At 44.3% G+C, this 21,922-nt stretch overlaps 1 protein-coding gene across 3 annotated transcripts in view; it reads left to right on the plus strand.

Annotated features, from left to right (window-relative positions):
- The first annotated feature begins 7,572 nt into the window (after positions 1 to 7,572).
- Positions 7,573 to 21,922, plus strand: part of SMN1 (survival of motor neuron 1, telomeric) — a 39,251-nt gene continuing 24,901 nt past the window's right edge. For all 3 annotated transcript variants that reach the window (XR_012243387.1, XM_073624400.1, XM_073624401.1), the window contains exons 1-3: positions 7,573 to 7,728; positions 18,192 to 18,263; positions 20,048 to 20,173. Coding sequence is in view for 2 of the 3 variants with exons in the window: in XM_073624400.1 (XP_073480501.1) it covers positions 7,675 to 7,728; positions 18,192 to 18,263; positions 20,048 to 20,173 (252 nt within the window). In the remaining variant the exon portion in view is untranslated. The remainder of the gene's footprint in view (positions 7,729 to 18,191; positions 18,264 to 20,047; positions 20,174 to 21,922) is intronic.

Raw genomic sequence — 21,922 nt, forward strand, 5'->3', positions numbered from 1 at the left:
GAAGCAGAAAGAAAAGGAACTGGGACAAGAGGGGTGGCATACATTGGTACCAATCCCCTGTATTTTCCTCCAGTGGCAGCTGAATATCGGCGAGGAAGAGGAGGAGAAGCCTACTTTCAGCTGCTGCAGAAGAAAATGCAGATCCATTAATTACCACTCCAGCCGCCTATCCTGTCCAGCTTCTGGGGGTCGGCAAGTAATGATCGTGGCTTACCTGTCACCTGCTCACAATTGATGGGTTGCCAACTCCACAATTAGGGTGTGCCCAGGCACACCTGGCACACCCCTTGCGCACGCCTATGACAAGGCAGTTTAAATAGTGAGAAGGGGATGGCCGTAGGCGGGACTGACAAGCAAGAAATGATCACCAGGTGAGCCACTGTGGAAACCATGAGTGCTGACAATTATCCGACAGCTGAGCAGCTGAGCACAGAACTAGTCACCCCATTGGAAGGTTTCTCCTCTATTCTGTTCTTTTGACAATTTAGTCTGAAGTCATCCTCCTCCAGTACGGCACACCTGTGAAGGACTCAAAGCCAGCCTGGGTAGTACAGCCTCACAGGTGTCCTGTCCTGGAAGATTCCCAGAAACACCATTACTTCTAGTGATGGAAGTCTAACTGGGATTTTTATAGAAAGCAGAAGGGGTTTTGGGACTTTAAATGAGGTGCATGATGATAACATACACCTCCATCTCTAATTCAGAAAAAAAGGGGACTTTTCTTTTAACTGGGATTTGTACACAGGATAAATAGAGGGGAACAGACAGCACTAAAACCTGACAGGTGTTCTAATCCCTCTCCACGCCTATCTATAAAAATGTTTGCCTTAAGACCTCTCTCACACTGAGGTGCTTTACAGGGGCTATAGCGCTTAAAATAGCGCCTCTCCTTTCACTCCTATGTGAAAATATAGGAGTATAAAGAGGACTGTCATAGCTCTATTACATGTATATAGGAGTATAAAGAGGACCTGTCATGGCTCTATACATGCACTATAGGAGTATAAAGAGGACATGCCATGGCTCTATACATGTATATAGGCGTATAAAAGGACCTGTCATGTCTCTGCACATGTATATAGGAGTATAAAGAGGACCTATCATTGTTCTATACATGCATGTAAGAGTATAAAGAGGACCTCTTATGGCTCTATATATGTATATAGGAGTATAAAGAGGACCTGTCATGGCTCTATACATGTATGTAGGAGTATAAAGAGGACCTGTCATTGCTCTATATGTGTATTATAGGAGTATAAGAGGACCTGTCATTGCTCTATATGTGTATATAGGAGTAATAAGGTGGTTGGTCCCTTAGTGGCGACAGCTTCCCTTCTACCTCCAACCACGACAGGTTCTCCGCCGGCAAAACCGTTACTTCTGGTTGCACTGCAAGCCGCAATCCCAACCCTGCGCTGCTCTCTCTTGCTTTTGGATTGACCCTCAGGCATTCTAGCAGCCAGATGTGCTCAGGATAGGCCAAACTCTGGCCTAGCAGCCCGACAATACAACACACGTCCACCCAAGACAGCCGCCCAGGTGGCACAGAACCCCAATCACCTGACTCCACCCAAATATATAGGTTCTCCCAGCAGGCCAAGGGATTTAAGAATACCCCTGCCCATTGGCTGGGATACCCCATATACCCATACTCTGACCTTGCATTGCCCCTACTTATATTTAATGCACCAGGTACCTGGCCACCTAGCGGCAAAAGAGAGAAGTGCAGCAATTACAGACTTACTGTAGAGTGAAATCAATTGATCCTCAACAATTAGCCAAGCTAATACCTGGCAGGTAAATTTAGGAGCAACCCTGCCTAAACACCAGGGTACTACACCTCTATACCTGTATGTAGGAGTATAAAGAGGACCTGTCATGGCTCTGTACATGTATATAGAAGTATAAAAGGACCTGTCATGGCTCTATACATGTATGTAGGAGTGTAAAGAGGACCTGTCATGGCTCTATACTCTATACATAGGCTTCTCGCCTTTTGGCTAAGATCAAGTGTATCTGTTCTTATCAGTTTCCAGAGGAGGCGCTGTGTCACTCTCGTTGGGGAGGGGCCAGCAAAATCCAATGGTGTCATAGTACCTGGAAAGGCGATACTCAGCAGGGACTATGCCGAGTTGCCCGAAAGTATACTGGGGACCGGCCAATGGTTGAGTCTGAGCCGTCTGGAAGGTGCTCCTGGTAGGGATGGGTGCTGCATTTTGGTCTGGCTGAAGGGTCGGGTCCCCTGGCCTTCTGGCCTGGATTGTGGTAGCTCTAGCTGCTGACAGTTATTTTGGGTAGGAGAACGCTTACTCCCCTTTTGCTGGAGGGGGGGAGTGGCTAGTATCCATTTACCCAAATGTGAAACTGGAAGGGGTGATGGGAGTGACGGTGGAGCCTTCGGGGCAAGGGCTCTCACCAAGCTTCCTGAACCTCATGCCTTTTCTGTCTGCGGTGGGGGCTGTCGTGGTCTAGGCTGTGGGCCAGGGTAGGTCTTGAAGCCTATGGAGTAGTGCCCCTGGAGTGGCAGTCCAGGGGTGCCATAGAATCACTGTGTGTGGCAGACACTTTGATTTTGGGCACCACGGACACTACACCATAACACAGCTTTTTTTGCACCTGCCTCTTGGGCCGGGCCTTTTGGCTAGGACCAGAGGAATTTTTTATTCCTGGCCGGAGGGCCTGGTCATTGTGTCTACACAATGGCCACTTCTTCTCACTCTCCTCTCCACTATCCCTTCCCCCACTTTTTTCTTTTTTTTTTGATTGAAATTCTGTGTTGTCACGTCTTGTTTTACACGTTTGTCTCACTGTGTGTTGTGATGAGTAAGGATGCGGGTCCTCGGGCCAGCCCTGAAAGTCTTGGGAAGGGGTGGACATGGCCTTTTGGCTTAGTTCGCCCTCTCTCATGGGGTCTCCCTTCGGGGGAGCCCCACCTAGTACTTGGGTGGGGTCCTGTCTTGGCAGGCCCTCCAGAGAACGGGGTCTGTCTGGTTTCGGCCAGACGGACCATTTGTAAGTACCTTTGTCCCCGCAGGAGCCTAACGCCCCGGGGGATCAGGGAATTGGCACGTCTTGTGTACCCGTGGCACTTTTTTGTGAACACTCCTTATGTGTGTGCACATTTTTTATGCACCGGGTGAAGTTTTTGGGGTGTGTTTTGCACGCCATAGGCTTTCAAAAAAAAAAAAAGTCCCAGTTTATACTAGCGGGCAATCTGCAACAGCCCTGAGTTTCTTTAACCTTAAGCTGTCACTGATGCAAGGGCTCATATCAGCAGTAGCTACTGGCTTTTAAAGGCTAAGTTCACCTTTAGGAGCATGTTACATGTTACACCTACATTTTGGGTGTAACATGCTCCTAAGCACCTGCCGCCATACCCCCCCAACTTGAAAATGAGGGAGGCAGTGACCTTTTGGCATGCTACGTGTGCTGTGGCAAAAAAGTGGGTGTGGCCAAGCTGCTAACAGTGGGAAGGGTGTAAGGGTCATGGGTTAAACAAAACCCAGCTTTCTTGTACCCAAAAAATATGCTATGATTGCTGTGCCTCAATCAAGGCTCTCACAGACACATATAGACTTCAGGACAATCATTAGAAAAAAACAAAAACGCTTCCATTACAGTATATATGGTTTTGCACACACTGAAAATAGCACTTGTCTGAACCTACCTTTCAGAAGAACTTCATTAAAATAGTCAGGGACTGCTTGGCAACCATTAACTACTGAGACAATGAACACTTTGGTAAGAGGCATGTACAAATACAGTGTATCCCCCTACTTCAGCCTTTCAGCAAAAATTACCACTCTCCCTCCCACCAAAAAAAAAAATGCTCACCCCCTCCCAGAGCTCCCAGAGCAAATCTTTGTCCCCCCAGTACAAATCCTCCCAACACAATTCTTCTTCCCCAGTTCCTCAGCACAAATCCTACTCAACCCCCTCCCCCACCAGCTCATTTCACTTTTTTCCCCCATCGAAGCACAAGTCCCCACTACCCTCAATTTCCCCTCCCAGCAGTGTAAATACTCTTCCCCTCCAATTGTGCCTTCCAAATAAATCCTCCTCTACCCCCAAATCCTCCCTCCCAGGACAACCCCCATTCCAGTACAAATCCTGCCCCCCCCCCCCCATTCCCCTCTCCAAATCCCCCCAGCACAAATCCTCCTTACCCCTCGATACCTCCTCCCAGAAGCACAAATCACCCCCCCCCCAAATTCCTCTCCACAGCAAAAATTCTGTTCAAGCACAAATCCCCCCCCAATACCCCTTCTACCACAAATCCCCCCTCCCAGCGTAAATACTTTTCCCACTTCTAGCACAAATCCTCTCCCACCAAATCCCTTTCCTCGTAGAGCAAATCCTCTCCCCACTTCTAGCACAAATATTACCCCCTCTCATCCCAGCACAAACCTTTTTTCCCCTTGTCAAATCCCCCCCCCCCACCGCAAATCCTCCTTTGCCTAGTCCCTTCTCCCAGCACAAATCCTCTCCGCACTTCTGGCATAACCCCCACCCCAACCATCCTGGATTTGGCAGGACCCTCCTGAAATTTAAACAAAATCCTATTGTCCCGCAAATCTGGGCTTGTTCAATTAATAAAAGCTGGAAAATGATTTGTTTCTATGCATAGCTGCCCCAGATTTTGCACAATTAAGTTTTAGTAATCCCCACCCCCCACAGTGCACTGAGGCTCGATTCACACCTATGCATGTTGCTTTTGAGCGTTTTTGGAGGTTTTTTTTTCATGCTTGCCACGTTTTTGAGCCGCGTTTTTGCCGCGTTTTTGCCGCGATTTGCGTTTTGCGTTTTTTTTTTTCATTTTTTTTACAGTCTTACAAAAAAATTACAAAAAAAAAAAAAAACGGCAAAAACGCACCAAAAACGCACCAAAAACGCATCAAAAACGCTGCAAAAACGCTGCACTTGCGTTTTTGATGCTTGTCCATTGAAAACCATTACATGCAAAACGCTGCTTTTTGCATGAAAAAAGTCCCCGACCCTTTCCAAAAACGCAGAGATACAAAAAAGCATTGATGTGAACATGTTCCATAGGAACCCATGTTAAAAAATTCCCGTGCATTTCTGCAAAATGCAAAATGCATCAAAAAACGCGCTAGTGTGAATGGAGCCTAAGGCTCGATTCACATCAATGCATGTTGCTTTTGAACATTTCTGCAGTGCTTTTTGTAGTGCTTGCCGCGTTTTTGGACACACCTTTTTACTGTGCTTTTACCACGATTTGCGTTTTACGTTTTTTTTACACTGTATATAGCTGTTTGCTAAGGAGGGGGCCGGGAAGCTGGCCGCCGCATCCTTGACAACTGATTAGTCATCAGCTGTCAGTGGGCTTCTCCGCTGACAGCTGAATGTAAAAAAAAAAAAATTGTGAAAAAAACCCAGCATGGGGTCCCCCCAGGTCCATACCAGGCCCTTGGGTCTAGTATGGATTTGGAGGGGACCCCCCATGCCAAATTTTTTTTTTTCAAATGGTATGGGGTCCCTGCAAAATCTATACCAGACCCTTATCCTAGCATGCAGCCTGGCAGGTCAGGAAAGGGAGAGGGACGAGCAAGCGCCCCCCCCCCCCCCCCCCCCCTGAACCACACCAGACCGCATGCCTTCAATGTTAATGGTGACAAGGGCCTCTTCCCAACAACCCTTGCCCGGTGGTTGTCGGGGTCTGCGGGCGGAGGGCTTATCAGAATCTGGAAGCCTCCTTTTACAAGGGGGCCCCTAGGTCTAGCCCCCCCATGTGAATGGGTATCGGGTACATTGTACCCCTACCCATTCTACAAAAGAGAAGTAGCCCGAAAATTCAGCACAAATTTTTGGCTGAATTCGGACCTGAAATGGACCAAAAGATGCACAGGGCTCCTGTGCAAATTCTCACCAGAGCCGCATTGGAGATATGTGAACCGGCTCCATATAGAGCTCTTCACATTCTCCTGCTATTGTGAATGGGATGCGGAGATACCGCATCCCATTCGCAATGAACCCAGCCTGATATGTGGGTTTCCCTGCATCCAAATTGCATCGCAGCTCTGGTGCGAATTGCACGGGAGTCCTGTGCGTCTCTTGGTCCATTTCAGGTCCAAATTCAGCCAAAAATCTGGGCTGAAATCAGCCCTGAAATGGTGAATGAAGACGCTGTGAGCTGCTGCATGTTCTAGTGTGAACTCAGCCTTAAGGATGTAAGTGGTGTTGCACAATTCCTCTATTGCTTTAATGTGAAATCAACATACAACCTTCATCTCATATTTAATGGTTAAAAAGTGATAAATAAAATAAATCAACATAATCCATGAATCAATGAAAAACCAAAACAGTATAGAAATTGTTCAATAAACTAATAGGTGTCCAGGTGATCTATTCCAATATAGTCAGGGCTGGTGCAAGGATTTTTGACACCCTAGGCGAAACCTCATTTTGCCGCCCCCATTGGCTCCACACCTGACTCCACCCCCTTTGCCCCGCCCATGTGACAGGAGGCGGCACTATACAGGAAGCATCGACTCTGCTTCCTCTAGTGCTGGCTCCAGTGCTGCGCTGCGCCTCTAATTACACCACCGGCCAGACGGAGCAGCTGCCTGAGACTGAGTTAGTTACATGCTGCAGCCTGCGGAAACCAGCGGCCGGGCGCCCCTAAGCATCAGTGCGCCCTAGGCGGCTGCCTAGTTTGCCTAGTGGTAGCACCGGCCCTGAATATAGTGTAAAGTTCTTCTTTGTTGAAATCCAAAAACTGCTGTACTTTCACCAATCACCTCAGTGCTCACAGAACTCTCACCTCATAGCCACATATAAAAAGCTTTAGGATCAGGTTTTAATTTGGGACTGGTAATCCTTCCTTGGAATATCCCTCTCCTGATCTCCTCTATATTGGTTCCAAGATCCAGGCTCTTGAAGTATCGCTAATGACTCCAATCATGGTTGCATACTGCCATAGGAATTCTTGCGCCTGGCGTCCTGAAAGGGGCCGGGTGCATGGATAGGGAGGGCGGTGGCATGGATAGGGGGGATGGGTTGCTCCTGGGCGGTGTGCTTGCGGGACGTTAGGAAAAGTTCTGCAAGCAGCATCTTTGGGGCGGGTTTGGGAGCGCTGTATTTAGCACTCCCAAAACTCCCTGCCCATTGGAAAGAATGGGCAGCGCTTCCAGAGTACTTAAAAAGCTCTTCAGAAGCACCGCAACACGGGCGCTTTTAATCTCTTCTTTAGGGTTAAAAGCACCCCGCGAGCGGCCGAAAAGTGCCGCTTAAACATCAATAAAGTGCCACTAAAACGATCTGCCGCGGCTCCAGCGCGGAAGGGGTCTAAGTGAGTTTGATAAGGATGCGCATTAATATCACGTGGCATAAAAAAATTGCAATTACCGCCATCTTTTTCTCCAGGGTCGCTGCGTTTAGAAAATGTGTATGTGGTGGGGGTGTTGTTAACTATTTTTTTAGGTCTGAACTGTGCATTTTAACCCGTATGCAAAATATGCAACAATGGCTCTGGCAGGAAAGGGGTTGTAGTAGTGTAGTAATATTAATAATCGCCCATTCTAAATGCATTAGAGCGTTACATCTGGCAGGGGGCGCTGTAGAGACATTGGTCACCTCGGCAGCTCTATGGTAGTGAAGTAGTACGGGTGCCTGTGCGGCTCAAGTGAAGACGTAGAGTGTGAGAGCGGCGTGCCTATGGCAGGTCTGGAGGAAGGCAGCGAGGTGCTGTTCAGGCGGGGAGCCGGCCAGGTAGACATGTCTGTGTAGGGGGCTTTCATAACCGGTGTTCTCATAGGCTGTCATGGCGTCCTAACCGAGTTCCTCAGGTGGAGGCCGGTCACCCTGCGGGGTCGTTGGTTGGCTTCACCCTGTACGGAGCCTACAGCCGGGGCCTGGTGTCTCAGAGTCGCGGCCTCTGCCCGGGGAGCTTGTGTATAGGGCGCCTGTGAGTGTGTGACAGGCCCAGGTGTGGGGGGAGGGTCAGGTCATCGTCTTCTGTGTCCATACATTATACATCCTGTATGTGGAGATCCTCATAGGATCACACTGTGTGTGTGATTAATGAGGGATACCAGCTTCATCAATATACGTGTATACACACTGATCAGACATAACATTATGACCACTGCCAGGTAAGGTGAATGACACTGATTATCTCATTACAATGGCATCTGAAAGTGGGTGATGTGAGCATCAGAACTGGAGCACAGAGCAATGGAAGAAGGCGGCCTCATGGTCTCTTATACATCATGTAGATGGCGGGGTGTCTGTGCCTCGCTTACCTGGGTTAAAGATGGCACCAGGATGCAGTATGGGAAGAAAGCAAGATGGCGGAGGCAGCGTGATGCTTTGGGAATGTTACTTTGACACGTACCACCTACCTAAACAAATATACCTCTCTCCATGGAAAATGGTGTGACCTGATGACAGTGGCCTATTTCAGCAGAATATTGTGCCCTGCCACACTGCAAAAATGGCTCAAGAATGGGTTGAGGAACACAACAGTGAGGTGTTGACTTGGCCTCCAAATTCTCCAGATCTCAATCCAATTGAGCATCTGTGGGATGTGCTGGAAAACAAGTCCAAGCCATGGAGGCCCCACCTCGCAACTTACAGGACGTAAAGTGGTTGTAAACCCTTTTACACCACTTTTACCTACAGGACGGCCTATATTAAGGCTTACCTGTAGGTATCGTGAATATCTCCTAAAATTGGACTGTTCTACGAGATACTCACTATATCCGCATGTGCCGACATCCTCGGCACATGCGCACTGAAAAAACGGCCGCTCGTGCCATTTCTTCCAGAGCTGTGCCATAAACGGCTGCTCCCGCGCGCAAGGGTGACGTCATCACAGCTCCGGCCAATCACATCACAAACCCAGAAATAACTCCGGAGACATGTCGCCGGTCACAGCAGTGTACGGGGACCGCTGCAACAGCTTTGACCTAAGGTAAGTATTTCATAATGAGCTAGTATGCGATGCATACCAGCTCGTTATGCCTTTTTGTCTTGTAGGTTTTTTGTTATTTTGAGAGTTTACAACCACTTTACTACTGACGGCTTGGTGCCAGATAGCACAGCATACCTTCAGGGGTCTCATGAAGGCCACTACTCGATGGGTCAGGGCTGGTTTGGCAGCAAAGGAGGGACCCACTCAATATTAGGTGTGTGGTTATTAAAGTGGTTGTAAACTCTGTACAACCACCTTTACCTACAGGTAAGCCTATATTAACCCCTTCCCGCCGACCGTACGCAGATATGCGTACTCGGCTTTCCGGGGTTATACCGGGATGATGCCCGCAGCTGCAGGCATTTTGGAAAAGGGACACTTCCATGAATTTTAAAGGTAGGTGCTGGGAATATCTCCTAAACCTGTACGGTTTAGGAAATCTTTACAATATACGTGTGTGCCGACGTCAACGGCGCATGCGCACTTTAGAAAGATCATGCCGTTTCTAAAGGGACCATGCCGTGACTGGCAGCAATTGCGCGGCAGTGATGTCACATGACTCCGGCCAGTCCACGGCCCTGGAAGGAAGAGGGCTGAAGATGGACGCTTCCAGCCAGCGGGGACAGCGGTGACATCGCAGGATTCGTTCTCAGGTAAGTGACACATAATGGGCTACTATGTGATCCGTAGCAAGCGGCTTGCTATTGGGGGCGCTGGTCAAAAGAGAGAAGCCAGGAGACACCAATGGGGGACCCTAGAAGAGGAGAAGCAGGGCTGATTTGTGCAAAACCACTGCACAGAGCAGGTAAGTATAACATGTTTTATATATATATATATATATATATATATATATATATATATATATATATATATATATATATATATATTTATAATTAAAAAATAAGACAACAGTAAAGTTGGCACAATTTTTTTTTTTTTTATATTGTAAAGAAAATGTTACGCCGAGTAAATTGATACCCAACATGTCACGCTTCAAAATTGCACCCGCTCGTGTAATGGCGACAAACTTACCCTTAAAAATCTCCATAGGCAACATTTAAAAAATTCTACAGGTTGCATGTTTTAAGTTACAGAGGAGGTCTAGGGCTAGAATTATTGCTCTCGCTCTACCGATCTCAGTGATACCTCACATGTGTGGTTTGAACACCGTTTCCGTATGCGTTTGCTTCTGCACGCAAGCTCGTCGGGACGGGGCGCGTTTAAAAAATGTTCTTATTTATTTTACTTTAAAAAAAAAACAAAAAACAAATTGTGTCACTTTTTTATTCCTGTTACAAAGAATGTAAACATCCCTTGTAATAGAAAAAAAGCATGACAGGGACCTCTTAAATATGAGATCTGGGGTCTCATATTTAAGAAGAATATTTAAAAAGACCTCAGATCTCATATTTACATTAACCACTTGCTTACTGGGCACTTAAACCCCCCTCCTATCCAGACCAATTTTCAGCTTTCGGCGCTGACGCACTTTGAATGACAATTGCGTGGTCATACAACACTGTACCCAAATGAAATTTTTATCATTTTTTCACCACAAATAGAGCTTTCTTTTGGTGGTATTTGATCACCTCTGCGGTTTTTACTTTTTATTAAAAAAATGTAAAAAACTGATTTTTTTTTTTAAAAAAAAGTTTATTTTTTTTATATTTTGTTTTAAAAAATTTTAAACGGGTAATTTTTCTCCTTCATTGATGTACGCTGATGAGGCGGCAGTGATGGGCACTGATGGGCGGCAGTGATGGGCACTGATGGGCGGCAGTGATGGGCAGCACTGGCAGGTGGCACTGATTGGCACTACAGGTGGGCATTGATTGGTGGTACTTGTGGGCACTGATAGGTGGTACTTGTGGGCACTGTTAGGTGGCACTGTGGGCACTGTTAGGTGGCACTGTGGGCACTGTTAGGTGGCACTGTGGGCACTGTTAGGTGGCACTGTGGGCACTATTAGGTGGCACTTTTATTGGGCACTGATGAGGCAGATGTGCCTCTTCCACTTGGGGACCGATGTCCCTCACATCCGATCCGGTGATCGGCTTTTTTTTCTACTCGCGCTGTCAGCGCAGGGAGCGTGCACAGGTGCACAGGGGAGGACGTCATATGACGTCCTCCCGGGAATGTAGGTCCGCGCTGTAGCCGTCATTCGGCTATAGCGCGGATGCCAAGCGGTTAAAATGCAATAAAAAAAAAAAAAAAATTGTCATTTAAAAATCCGCCGCAGAGACCACTTTTATCTTGTAGCGGATCGCCCGCTGAAGAAGAGGGTACCGGGGGTTATGGCAGCAACGATATCCTCACGTAAACAATGATTAAAATCAAACCTTTAGGCTGAATTCACACCTGAGCGTATCGTTTTCAGGCGGAAAGTTGTGCGTCTTTGCCGCGATTTTGTACAGGTTAAAAGGTCACCAATGTAAAAAGCAGAAAAACCCCTGTAATCTGCCCATAAAGAAGCTCATGTACTTTTTTGAGCTTCAGGCATTAGATTTCAGGTGACAGAATGCTCAGATGTGAACAGGAGCCATTTAAATGAATGGGATTTTACATGTTAGGCGTTTTTGAACTTTTCAGATGAGTGTTTTATGAGCTGAAAATGCTCAGGTGTGAATGCAGCCTTTAATACCACTACATTATGCCTGATGGCTGCCATGTTGATCTGCCTAAATCCAGTGAGCTCATACCTTCGTATAGTGAGCTGACAACACTGCCTTCACTGTACAGTACTGAATTCCCAAACTGTGTTTCTCCTCTTCTGGACCACAGAACCCATCCTGATATGTTCTAGGAAATGAGAAGAGGGGAGGTGTTTTGTAATCCAGCAGGTAAAACCAGGGGTAACAACACTGCTGGGAACTACAGTGCAGCAGAGGCGGCATTATCAGCTTACTACTGACAGGAGCTCACTAGAGTTCTGCCTGATCAGCAGGGCTTTTTCTGTGTTTGCAGCATTTTAACCACTTGCCGACCGCCTAACGACGATATACGTCAACAGAATGGCTAGGGCAGGCAAAATCACGTATCTGGTACGTGATAGCCTTCCCGCGGGCGGAGGGGTCCGATCGGACCCCCCCCCCCCCCCCGGTGCCAACGGCGGTCGGCTTTGGTCTGGGAACGTTTAGAGATGAGGGGGAGGCCATCCGATCGTGGCCCCCCCCCCGCGATCGCTCCCAGCCAATGAGAATCATCCCCTGCCTCTGTGTAGTAGGCAGAGGATGTGATGTCTTCTCTCCTCGGCTCGGCATTTTCCGTTCCGGCGCCGAGGAGAGAAGACATGTGAGAGCACCAACACACACACACAGTAGAACATGCCAGGCACACTTTACACCCCCGATTCCCCCCCCCCCCCTCACACTGACACCAAGCAGTTTTTTTTTTTCTGATTACTGCATGGTGTCAGTTTGTGACAGTTAGAAGTGGTGGGGCAGTTAGTGTTAGCCCCCTGTAGGTCTAGGGTACCCCCCAACCCCCCCTAATAAAGTTTTAACCCCTTGATCACCCCCCCGTCACCAGTGTCACTAAGCGATCATTTTTCTGATCGCTGTATTAGTGTCGCTGGTGACGCTAGTTATGGAGGTAAATATTTAGGTTCACCGTCAGCGTTTTATAGCGACAGGGACCCCCATATACTACCTAATAAATGTTTTAACCCCTTGATTGCCCCCTAGTTAACCCTTTCACCACTGATCACCGTATAACCGTTACGGTTGACGCTGGTTAGTTCGTTTATTTTTTATAGTGTCAGGGCACCCGCCGTTTATTACCGAATAAAGGTTTAGCCCCCTGACCGCCCGGCGGTGATATGCGTCGCCCCAGGCAGCGTCAGATTAGTGCCAGTACCGCTAACACGCACGCAGCATATGCCTCCCTTAGTGGTATAGTATCTGAACGGATCAATATCTGATCAGATCTATACTAGCGTCCCCAGCAGTTTAGGGTTCCCAAAAACGCAGTGTTAGCGGGATCAGCCCAGATACCTGCTAGCACCTGCGTTTTGCCCCTCCGCCCGGCCCAGCCCACCCAAGTGCAGTATCGATCGATCACTGTCACTTACAAAACAATAAAAACGCATAACTGCAGCGTTTGCAGAGTCAGGCCTGATCCCTGCGATCGCTAACAGTTTTTTTGGTAGCGTTTTGGTGAATTGGCAAGCACCAGTGGCCTAGTGCACCCCGGTCGTAGTCAAGCTAGCACTGCAGTAACACTTGGTGACGTGGCGAGTCCCATAAGTGCAGTTCAAGCTGGTGAGGTGGCAAGCACAAGTAGTGTCCCGTTGCCACCAAGAAGAAGACAAACAGGCCCGTCGTGCCCATAATGCCCTTCCTGCTGCATTCGCCAATTCTAATTGGGAACCCACCGCTTCTGCAGCGCCCGTACTTCCCCCATTCACATCCCCAACCAAATGCAGTCGGCTGCATGAGAGGCATTTTCTTTATGTCCTCCTGAGTACCCCTACCCAACGAACCCCCCAAAAAAGATGTGTCTGCAGCAAGCGCGGATATAGGCGTGACACCCGCTACTATTGTCCCTCCTGTCCTGACAATCCTGGTCTTTGCATTGGTGAATGTTTTGAACGCTACCATACACTAGTTGAGTATTAGCGTAGGGTACAGCATTGCACAGACTATGCACACTTTCACAGGGTCTCCCAAGATGCCATCGCATTTTGAGACCCGAACCTGTTACCGTTATAAAAGTTACAGTTACAAAAAAAAGTGTGAAAAAAGAAAAACACAAAAATATAAAATAAAAAAAAAATAGTTGTCGTTTTATTGTTCTCTCTCTCTATTCTGTCTATTGTTCTGCTCTCTTTTACTGTATTCTATTCTGCAATGTTTTAATGTTATTATGTTTTATCATGTTTGCTTTTCAGGTATGCAATTTTTTATACTTTACCGTTTACTGTGCTTTATTGTTAACCATTTTTTTGTCTTCAGGTACGCCATTCACGACTTTGAGTGTTTATACCAGAATGATGCCTGCAGGTTTAGGTATCATCTTGGTATCATTCTGTTCAGCCAGAGGTCGGCTTTCATGTAAAAGCAATCCTAGCGGCTAATTAGCCTCTAGACTGCTTTTACAAGCAGTGGGAGGGAATGCCCCCACCGTCTTCCGTGTTTTTCTCTGGCTCTCCTATCTCAACAGGGAACCTGAGAATGCAGCCGGTGATTCAGCCAGCTGACCATAGAGCTGATCAGAGACCAGAGTGGCTCCAAACATCTCTATGGCCTAAGAAACCGGAAGCTTCGAGCATTTTATGACTTAGATTTCGCCGGATGTAAACAGCGCCATTGGGAAAGCATTTTATCACACTGATCTTGGTGTGGTCAGATGCTTTGAGGGCAGAGGAGAAATCTAGGGTCTAATAGACCCCAATTTTTTCAAAAAATTCCCTGAGATAACAATAAAAATGATTTAAAAAAAAAAAAAAAAAAAAATGAAAGGAACAGTTTAAAAATAAGATTAAAAAAGCAAAAAAATAATAAAGGAAAAAAAAAAGCACCCCTGTCCCCCCTGCTTTCGCGCTAAGGCGAACGCAAGCGTCGGTCTGGTGTCAAATGTAAACAGCAATTGCACCATGCATGTTAGGTATCACCGCGAAGGTCAGATTGAGGGCAGTAATTTTAGCAGTAGACCTCCTCTGTAAATCTAAAGTGGTAACCTGTAAAGGCTTTTAAAGGCTTTTAAAAATGTATTTAGTTTGTCGCCACTGCACGTTTGTGCGCAATTTTAAAGCATGTCATATTTGGTATCCATGTACTCGGCCCAAGATCATCTTTTTTATTTCATCAAACATTTGGGCAATATAGTGTGTTTTAGTGCATTAAAATTTAAAAAAGTGTGTGTTTTCCCCAAAAAATGCGTTTGAAAAATCGCTGCGCAAATACTGTGTGAAAAAAAAAAAAATATGAAACACCCACCATTTTAATCTGTAGGGCATTTGCTTTAAAAAAATATATAATGTTTGGGGGTTCAAAGTAATTTTCTTGCAAAAAAAATAATTTTTTCATGTAATCAAAAAGTGTCAGAAAGGGATTTGTCTTCAAGTGGGTAGAAGAGTGGGTGATGTGTGACATAAGCTTCTAAATGTTGTGCATAAAATGCCAGGACAGTTCAAAACCCCCCCAAATGACCCCATTTTGGAAAGTAGACACCCCAAGCTATTTGCTGAGAGGCATGTCGAGTCCATGGAATATTTTATATTGCACAAAGTTGTCACTAAATGATATATTGCTCACACAGGCCATGGGAATATGTGAAATTACACCCCAAAATACATTCTGTTGCTTCTCCTGAGTACGGGGATACCACATGTGTGAGACTTTTTGGAAGCCTAGCCGCGCACGGGACCCCGAAAACCAAGCACCGCTTCAGGCTTTCTAAGGGCGTAAATTTTTGATTTCACAGTTTCGGAGGCCATGGAATGCCTAGGTGGCAAAAAAAACCCCCCAAATGACCCCATTTTGGAAAGTAGACACCCCAAGCTATTTGCTGAGAGGTATAGTGAGTATTTTGCAGACCTCACTTTTTGTCACAAAGTTTTGAAAATTGAAAAAAGAAAAAAAAAATTTTTTTCTTGTCTTTCTTCATTTTCAAAAACAAATGAGAGCTGCAAAATACTCACCATGCCTCTCAGCAAATAGCTTGGGGTGTCTACTTTCCAAAATGGGGTCATTTGGGGGGGGGGGGGGGTTGTGCCACCTGGGCATTCCATGGCCTCTGAAACTGTGATAGGCAGTGAAGAGTGAAATCAAAAATTTACACCCTTAGAAATCCTGAAGGCGGTGATTGGTTTTCGGGGCCCCGTACGCGGCTAGGCTCCTAAAAAGTCCCACACATGTGGTATCCCCATACTCAGGAGAAGCAGCTAAATGTATTTTGGGGTGCAATTCCACATAGGCCCATGGCCTGTGTGAGCAATATATCATTTAGTGACAACTTTTTGTAATTTTTTTTTTTTTTTTTTGTCATTATTCAATCACTTGGGACAAAAAAAATGAATATTCAGTGGGTTCAACATGCCTCTCAGCAATTTCCTTGGGGTGTCTACTTTCCAAAATGGGGTCATTTGTGGGGGTTTTGTACTGCCCTGCCATTTTAGCACCTCAAGAAGCGACACAGGCAGTCATACATTAAAGGCTGTGTAAGTTCCAGAAAATGTACCCTAGTTTGTAGGCGCTATAACTTTTGCGCAAACCAATAAATATACACTTATTGACTTTTTTTTTACCAAAGACATGTGGCCGAATACATTGGCCTAAATGTATGACTAAAATTGAGTTTATTGGATTTTTTTTAGAACAAAAAGTAGAAAATATCATTTTTTTTCAAAATTTTCGGTCTTTTTCCGTGTATAGTGCAAAAAGTAAAAACGGCAGAGGTGATCAAATACCATCAAAAGAAAGCTCTATTTATGGGAAGAAAAGGACGCAAATTTCGTTTGGGTACAGCATTCCATGACCGCGCAATTAGCAGTTAAAGCGACGCAGTGCCAAATTGTAAAAAGTGCTCTGGTCAGGAAGGGGGTAAATCCTTCCGGGGCTAAAGTGGTTAAAGAGACAGAATAAGAAAATGAGCATGTATTTCACAAATATATGGAGCATGTTTAAAACACATACACGATCGTGAAAGAACTGTTTAACCTCCCTGGCGGTATTCCCGAGTCTGGCTTGGGGTGTAATTTCAGAACCAAAAGCGGTAACCCCGAGCCAGACTCGGGATCGCATTGCAGGATCCAGTAAGAGCTTACTTACCTTGTCCCCTGGATCCTGTAATGTCTCCCCGCAGTGTGAGCGGCTCATCCTCCGCTCAATTCATCATGGAGCCGAGCTCCGTACCCTGCGAGCGTTGCAACGCACGGGGAGGGAGAACGGCGACGAATTCATAAAGTGAAACACACACAATACACTGTAATCTTACAGATTACATTACTGTATGAAATAATTTCACCTCCCTTTTGTCCCTAGTGGTTTCTCCAGTGCCCTGCATGCCTTTTTTTATTATAAAAACTGTTCTTTCTGCCAGGAAACTGGAGATTGTCCATAGCAACCAAAACCGTCCCTTTACATCAAAAGGGGTTTTAGACCAACTAGAAAACAGCGATAATAAATTAGAATCACTCGCAGAATTGAGCGATAGTGATTTGTGGGGAGATCCGTCATCAAACACTGAAAAGTAATGACAGCGACAATTCTGCAAATTTCAGTGTTTTTGATTTGATTACATTATTGAATCATTTTTATTTGGTATAATTATTTATATTTATTTATTTATATTATAATTTATGAATTTGTGTTTCAAACTTTATCTTACCCGAGATGTCTACTAGACTCTTGTTTGGACAGATTTAAGTGAGTTATTCCTAAGAATTACAGGCCTACAATATAAGACGCCAAATTTCCATGCAAAATAATGGTACCGCTTTCAGCATCAAAAATATGAAATACCGTAATCATACCGCCAGGGAGGTTAATGTCATGTAACCATGTGAAAAAAAGTTGATCCAATGTTTACAGTTAAAGTGGAACTAAACCCATCAATTTTAACTGTTTTTTAAAAAAAGTTACGTTCCCGGCATGCCAGGAATGCAAACTATCACATGCTCTCAACTAAACTGTCAAATATAAATAGCTGGAATCATAATCACTTGTGCAGTACCATGGCAGTTGCAGATCAAACAAAAGCTAAGATGACAGTTTCCTTGGCTGATAAGGATAGGAGGGTTTAGTTCTGCTTTAAGAAATCTGTACAGGATAGATGCTGCGATTAATGGTGATTTTTTTAGAAGTCAATATTCTCTAAACTTCACTGGAAAAATCTAGTCTACTCACTGTTTAGATTCCAGCAGCAAACCCCAAGATTAGATCAATTGGATGGAAGCGTGCTTTGGCCAGGTCACTAGTAGTGCATTTATCTTCGCACTTTCAGATCTGCAAATATTTTGATCTGTGAAATCCTTGCAGATTAAAGCGGGACTGTACTCGCCGCCACTTCAGCGAAGCAGCCCCTCACAGGCTGCTGACATATTCAACCATTTTCCTCCTGGCTTTCAGTGTTTGACCATTTTATTTGGCCAGACCAGGATGATGTCACTCCCGTGAGTGAGCTTGTTCATTCATCTCAGGAGATGCTGAAATTTTACAATGAGCTGCGTGTTATTGTACACTGATCTGTGTGTTGTATAGCAAAGGTATCCACCTATCTGTGTTAATTTTATTATAGATTTTTTTCTTCTTTATTTCAGAGTGAGGATTCTGACATCTGGGATGATACTGCTTTGATAAAAGCCTATGACAAAGCAGTCTCTTCATTTAAGGTTTGTACTGTCCTCTGTTGATATTGCTTATACACAACTTACATTCTACTGAAGTGGGTCATACACTTTTCAGTCTTTTAGGGCTCTGTCCAATCTCCCTTAGTGATCCTAATAGTAATGTATAGGTGTCAGGACAAATCTTTTATAATTGGAGGAGAGCAGGCTGAGTTCCTAGCACAGCTAGAGAACTGACCACGCTATGCGCTCATTCCTAGTGCGATCAATTTTTTTAAAATCGGAAAGCAGATGGACTAGCAGGAACACTAGGGATTTCACACAGAGGAAGCAATACAAAGAGAACTGGAAACTTTTTCATACAAGTACTTGAAAAGGATCGTGAAATGCTGGGTTTGCATATTCTTTAATTCAATGGTAAGCACAGAGTAACTCCTTCTCCTCTGACCAGGCTTTACACTAACTTTCTACACGCCTACAAAATTGCACATTTAATATAGATTATATAACATTTCTAGCCCCTCCCTGAGTATTAAATTTATCATCCTAATAACTGGTCACCTATGCCAATATTGTCCAACAAGAGGAGGCATTCAACCTCTGAACCTTCAGAGAAAGCAGCAGCTAGCTGCCGTAACCCCGGTACCATTTTTTTTTTTTTTTTGTGGGCAATTCTGCATCTGCTAAAAGTGTACCTGGTGGTGGATTCGCCGCAAGATCACTTTTAGGTGTTAGGGGGAGAGGTAGTCCCCCCTGGTTTCCGATAGTTTAAACTCAGAAACAATCTGTTTGCTATATGGGCATGAAGTTGAGTGAGGGTAAGAAGGCCCCTACTTAGCTCTATGTCCTTGGAGAACTGGAATGACCTCCGACGTCACTTCTGGTTCTCGTGTTTTTGATTTCAAAGGTAAATGATAGATCGGGGTCTTTTTGATAATAGGAATTATTAGGCAATAGGAATAAAAAGTGATCAAAAAAATAAAGGGACAGTATAAGAAAAAAATAAAATTAAAGTTAAAGCGCCCTATCCCTTTGTGCTCGTGTGCAGAAGCGAACACATACGTAAGTCACGCCCGCTTATGTAAACGGTGTTCAAACCACACATGTGAGGTATCGCCGCGATTGTTAGAGCGAGAGCAATAATTCTAGTGCTAGACCTCCTGTAAACGGGTAACTTGTAAAAAAAAATTTTAAAGCATCGCCTATGGAGATTTTTAAGTACCGTGGTTTGTCACCATTCCATGAGCAATTTTAAAGCATAACATGTTAGTTGTCTATCTATTTATTTGGCGTAACATCTTTCACATAATACAAAAAAATTGGGCTAACTTTAGTGTTTTTTATTTATTTTTTTTAATTAAAAAAAAAAAAAAAAGTTGTTGTTTTTTACGTTTGAAATACCACTGCGCAAATACAGTGTGACATAAAATATTGCAACGATCACCATTTTATTCCCTAGGGTCTCTGCTAAAAATATATATATAATGTTTGGGGGTTTAAGTTATATTTTAGCAAAAAATACTAATTTAAACTTGTAAATGAAAAGTTTCAGAAAAGGCTTGGTCAGCAAGTGGTTATAGAGCAAAGAACTTGCTTTTGGAGTTCTACCTGTTGGCTTCCCATGTTATATTTTTTTAATTTTACTGCTTAAAATTATGTTTATATGAATTATTTTAGCACTGAAGGGAAATATTTAAAAAGCCTTTAATTTTAGTATAATGTAGTCTTGTTGGAAATGGTGAAGATTTCTGCCTTGAAAAGCAATTGTCAGATTTTGTCCAAGTGTAACATGACTAGGCATGGATCTGAGGACAAAGTTCTACTTTTAGAAAGCTCTGAAGAACGGAGACTGTAACGTGGGACCTCCATCACCAGAGAAGAATCCCAATCCAAAAAGAAAAAATAACAAGAAAAATAAAGGCAGGAAGAAGAACAATGCACTTCCCCTGAAAAAGGTACTGCAAAGATATTTTATTCTCCTTTATATTATAGCCATTTATTCCAAAATGGATAAAATTGTTTTAGTCTATTTGGCAATCATTACAATGTACAGAAACCATGTTTTTCATGGAGTAGGGCTTGGGACCCAACCATACATACAGGTTAATAGTGAGAGGGATCTAAAGCAATAAAAAAGCCCTCCAAATGAATGTAGCACAGTAGAGCCTTCTTAAAACAGTAGGTATTACTAAGCGTTTGTCTCTACTGGACCGCATTTGTTCATTATCTATGTATGTGTATGACTGTCTGAATCCTGTGACAAGCTCCCAATTTTCTGTACTTTGTGTTTCAAGATTGTTAATTAACCACTTGACCTCCCGAATATTTAACCCCTTCATGACCAGGTCATTTATTGCGATCCGACACTGCGTCACCTTAACTGACAATTGCGTAGTTGTGCGACACTACCCAAATAAAAGTTTTTTTGTTTTTTTTTTTTTCTTTTGGCGATATTTGATATTTGTTCACCTCTGCATTTTTATTTTCTATAAACAAAAAAAGACCGTCCATTTTGAAAAAAAAACTATTTATTTTTTATTCTTTTTTACTTTGTGCTATAAAACTTATCCAATAAAAAAATGGAAAAAAATCTAATTTCTTCATAAATTTAGGTAAATATGTTTTCTGCTACATATTTTTGGTAAAAAAAAATCCCAATAATTGTACATTGATTGGTTTTCCGCAAAAGTTATAGCAGCTACAAACTATGGGATATTTTTATTGTTGCCTGTAATGGCGATCAGCGACTTATGGCTGGACCAAGATATTGCGGCGGACATTCTGACACTTTTTGGGGACCAGTCACACTAATAGGGCTGCAACGAATGATTATTTTCATAATTGATTAGTTGGCCAATTTATTGTTTCGATTAATCGGATAATAACCTTAAAAGTATGGCGTATAATTTAGTTACTATGTAAAGTTTAAAGTGGTTGTATACTTTTTTTTTTTTTTTTTTCTTTTACCTACAGGTAAGCCTATAATAAGGCTTACCTGTAGGTAAAAAAAAATATCTCACAATGAGCCGCTGACTGCAGCGGCGCATGCGCACAGGGGATTCTCGGCAGACAGCCCGGCAAACTCCGGAGCTTGCCTGACAGAAGTCTCCCGCGCGCATGCGCGGGAGTGACGACATCGCGGCTCCGGCCACTCACAGCACCGGAGCCGCGATACCCGGAAGACACGCCGAGGGGAAATGTCAGCTCCCTCGGCGTGGACCGTGTGAGATGCCGGCGCCTCGTTCTATGGTAAGTATCTCATAATGAGCTAGTATGCGGTGCATACTAGCTCATTATGCCTTTTCCCTTGCTGGTGTAGAAAAAAAAAAAAAACAGCGTGTATACAACCGCTTTTAAAAAAAAAAAGGCAATTTTATTCTCGAATATCTCTATGCAGTGGTAAATATACATAACCAACTGTATGGTAAGGGAGCAAAATCTCTAATCCACTCTCAGAATAACAGACAGAAGAGTTATAATGTATATACTATTAGAGGTTGAATCTCGTAAATATCATCAAACTCAGTTCACATTTTTTATTTTAAGAAAAAAAAAAAATTTGACTTTTTTGCTGATTTTCAGACAAATGTAATATATTCTGTATGACAGACTCCCTTGTCATAGGCCGGTGGCTTGATAAAAGCTACCTGCGCCTGCTGTCACTTATGCTGGCCATACAAAAACGATCTCTTCCTTTTAAAAAA

The sequence above is a fragment of the Aquarana catesbeiana genome, linkage group LG01, assembly GCF_042186555.1.
Source record: "Aquarana catesbeiana isolate 2022-GZ linkage group LG01, ASM4218655v1, whole genome shotgun sequence".
Classification (NCBI taxonomy): Eukaryota; Metazoa; Chordata; class Amphibia; order Anura; family Ranidae; genus Aquarana; species Aquarana catesbeiana.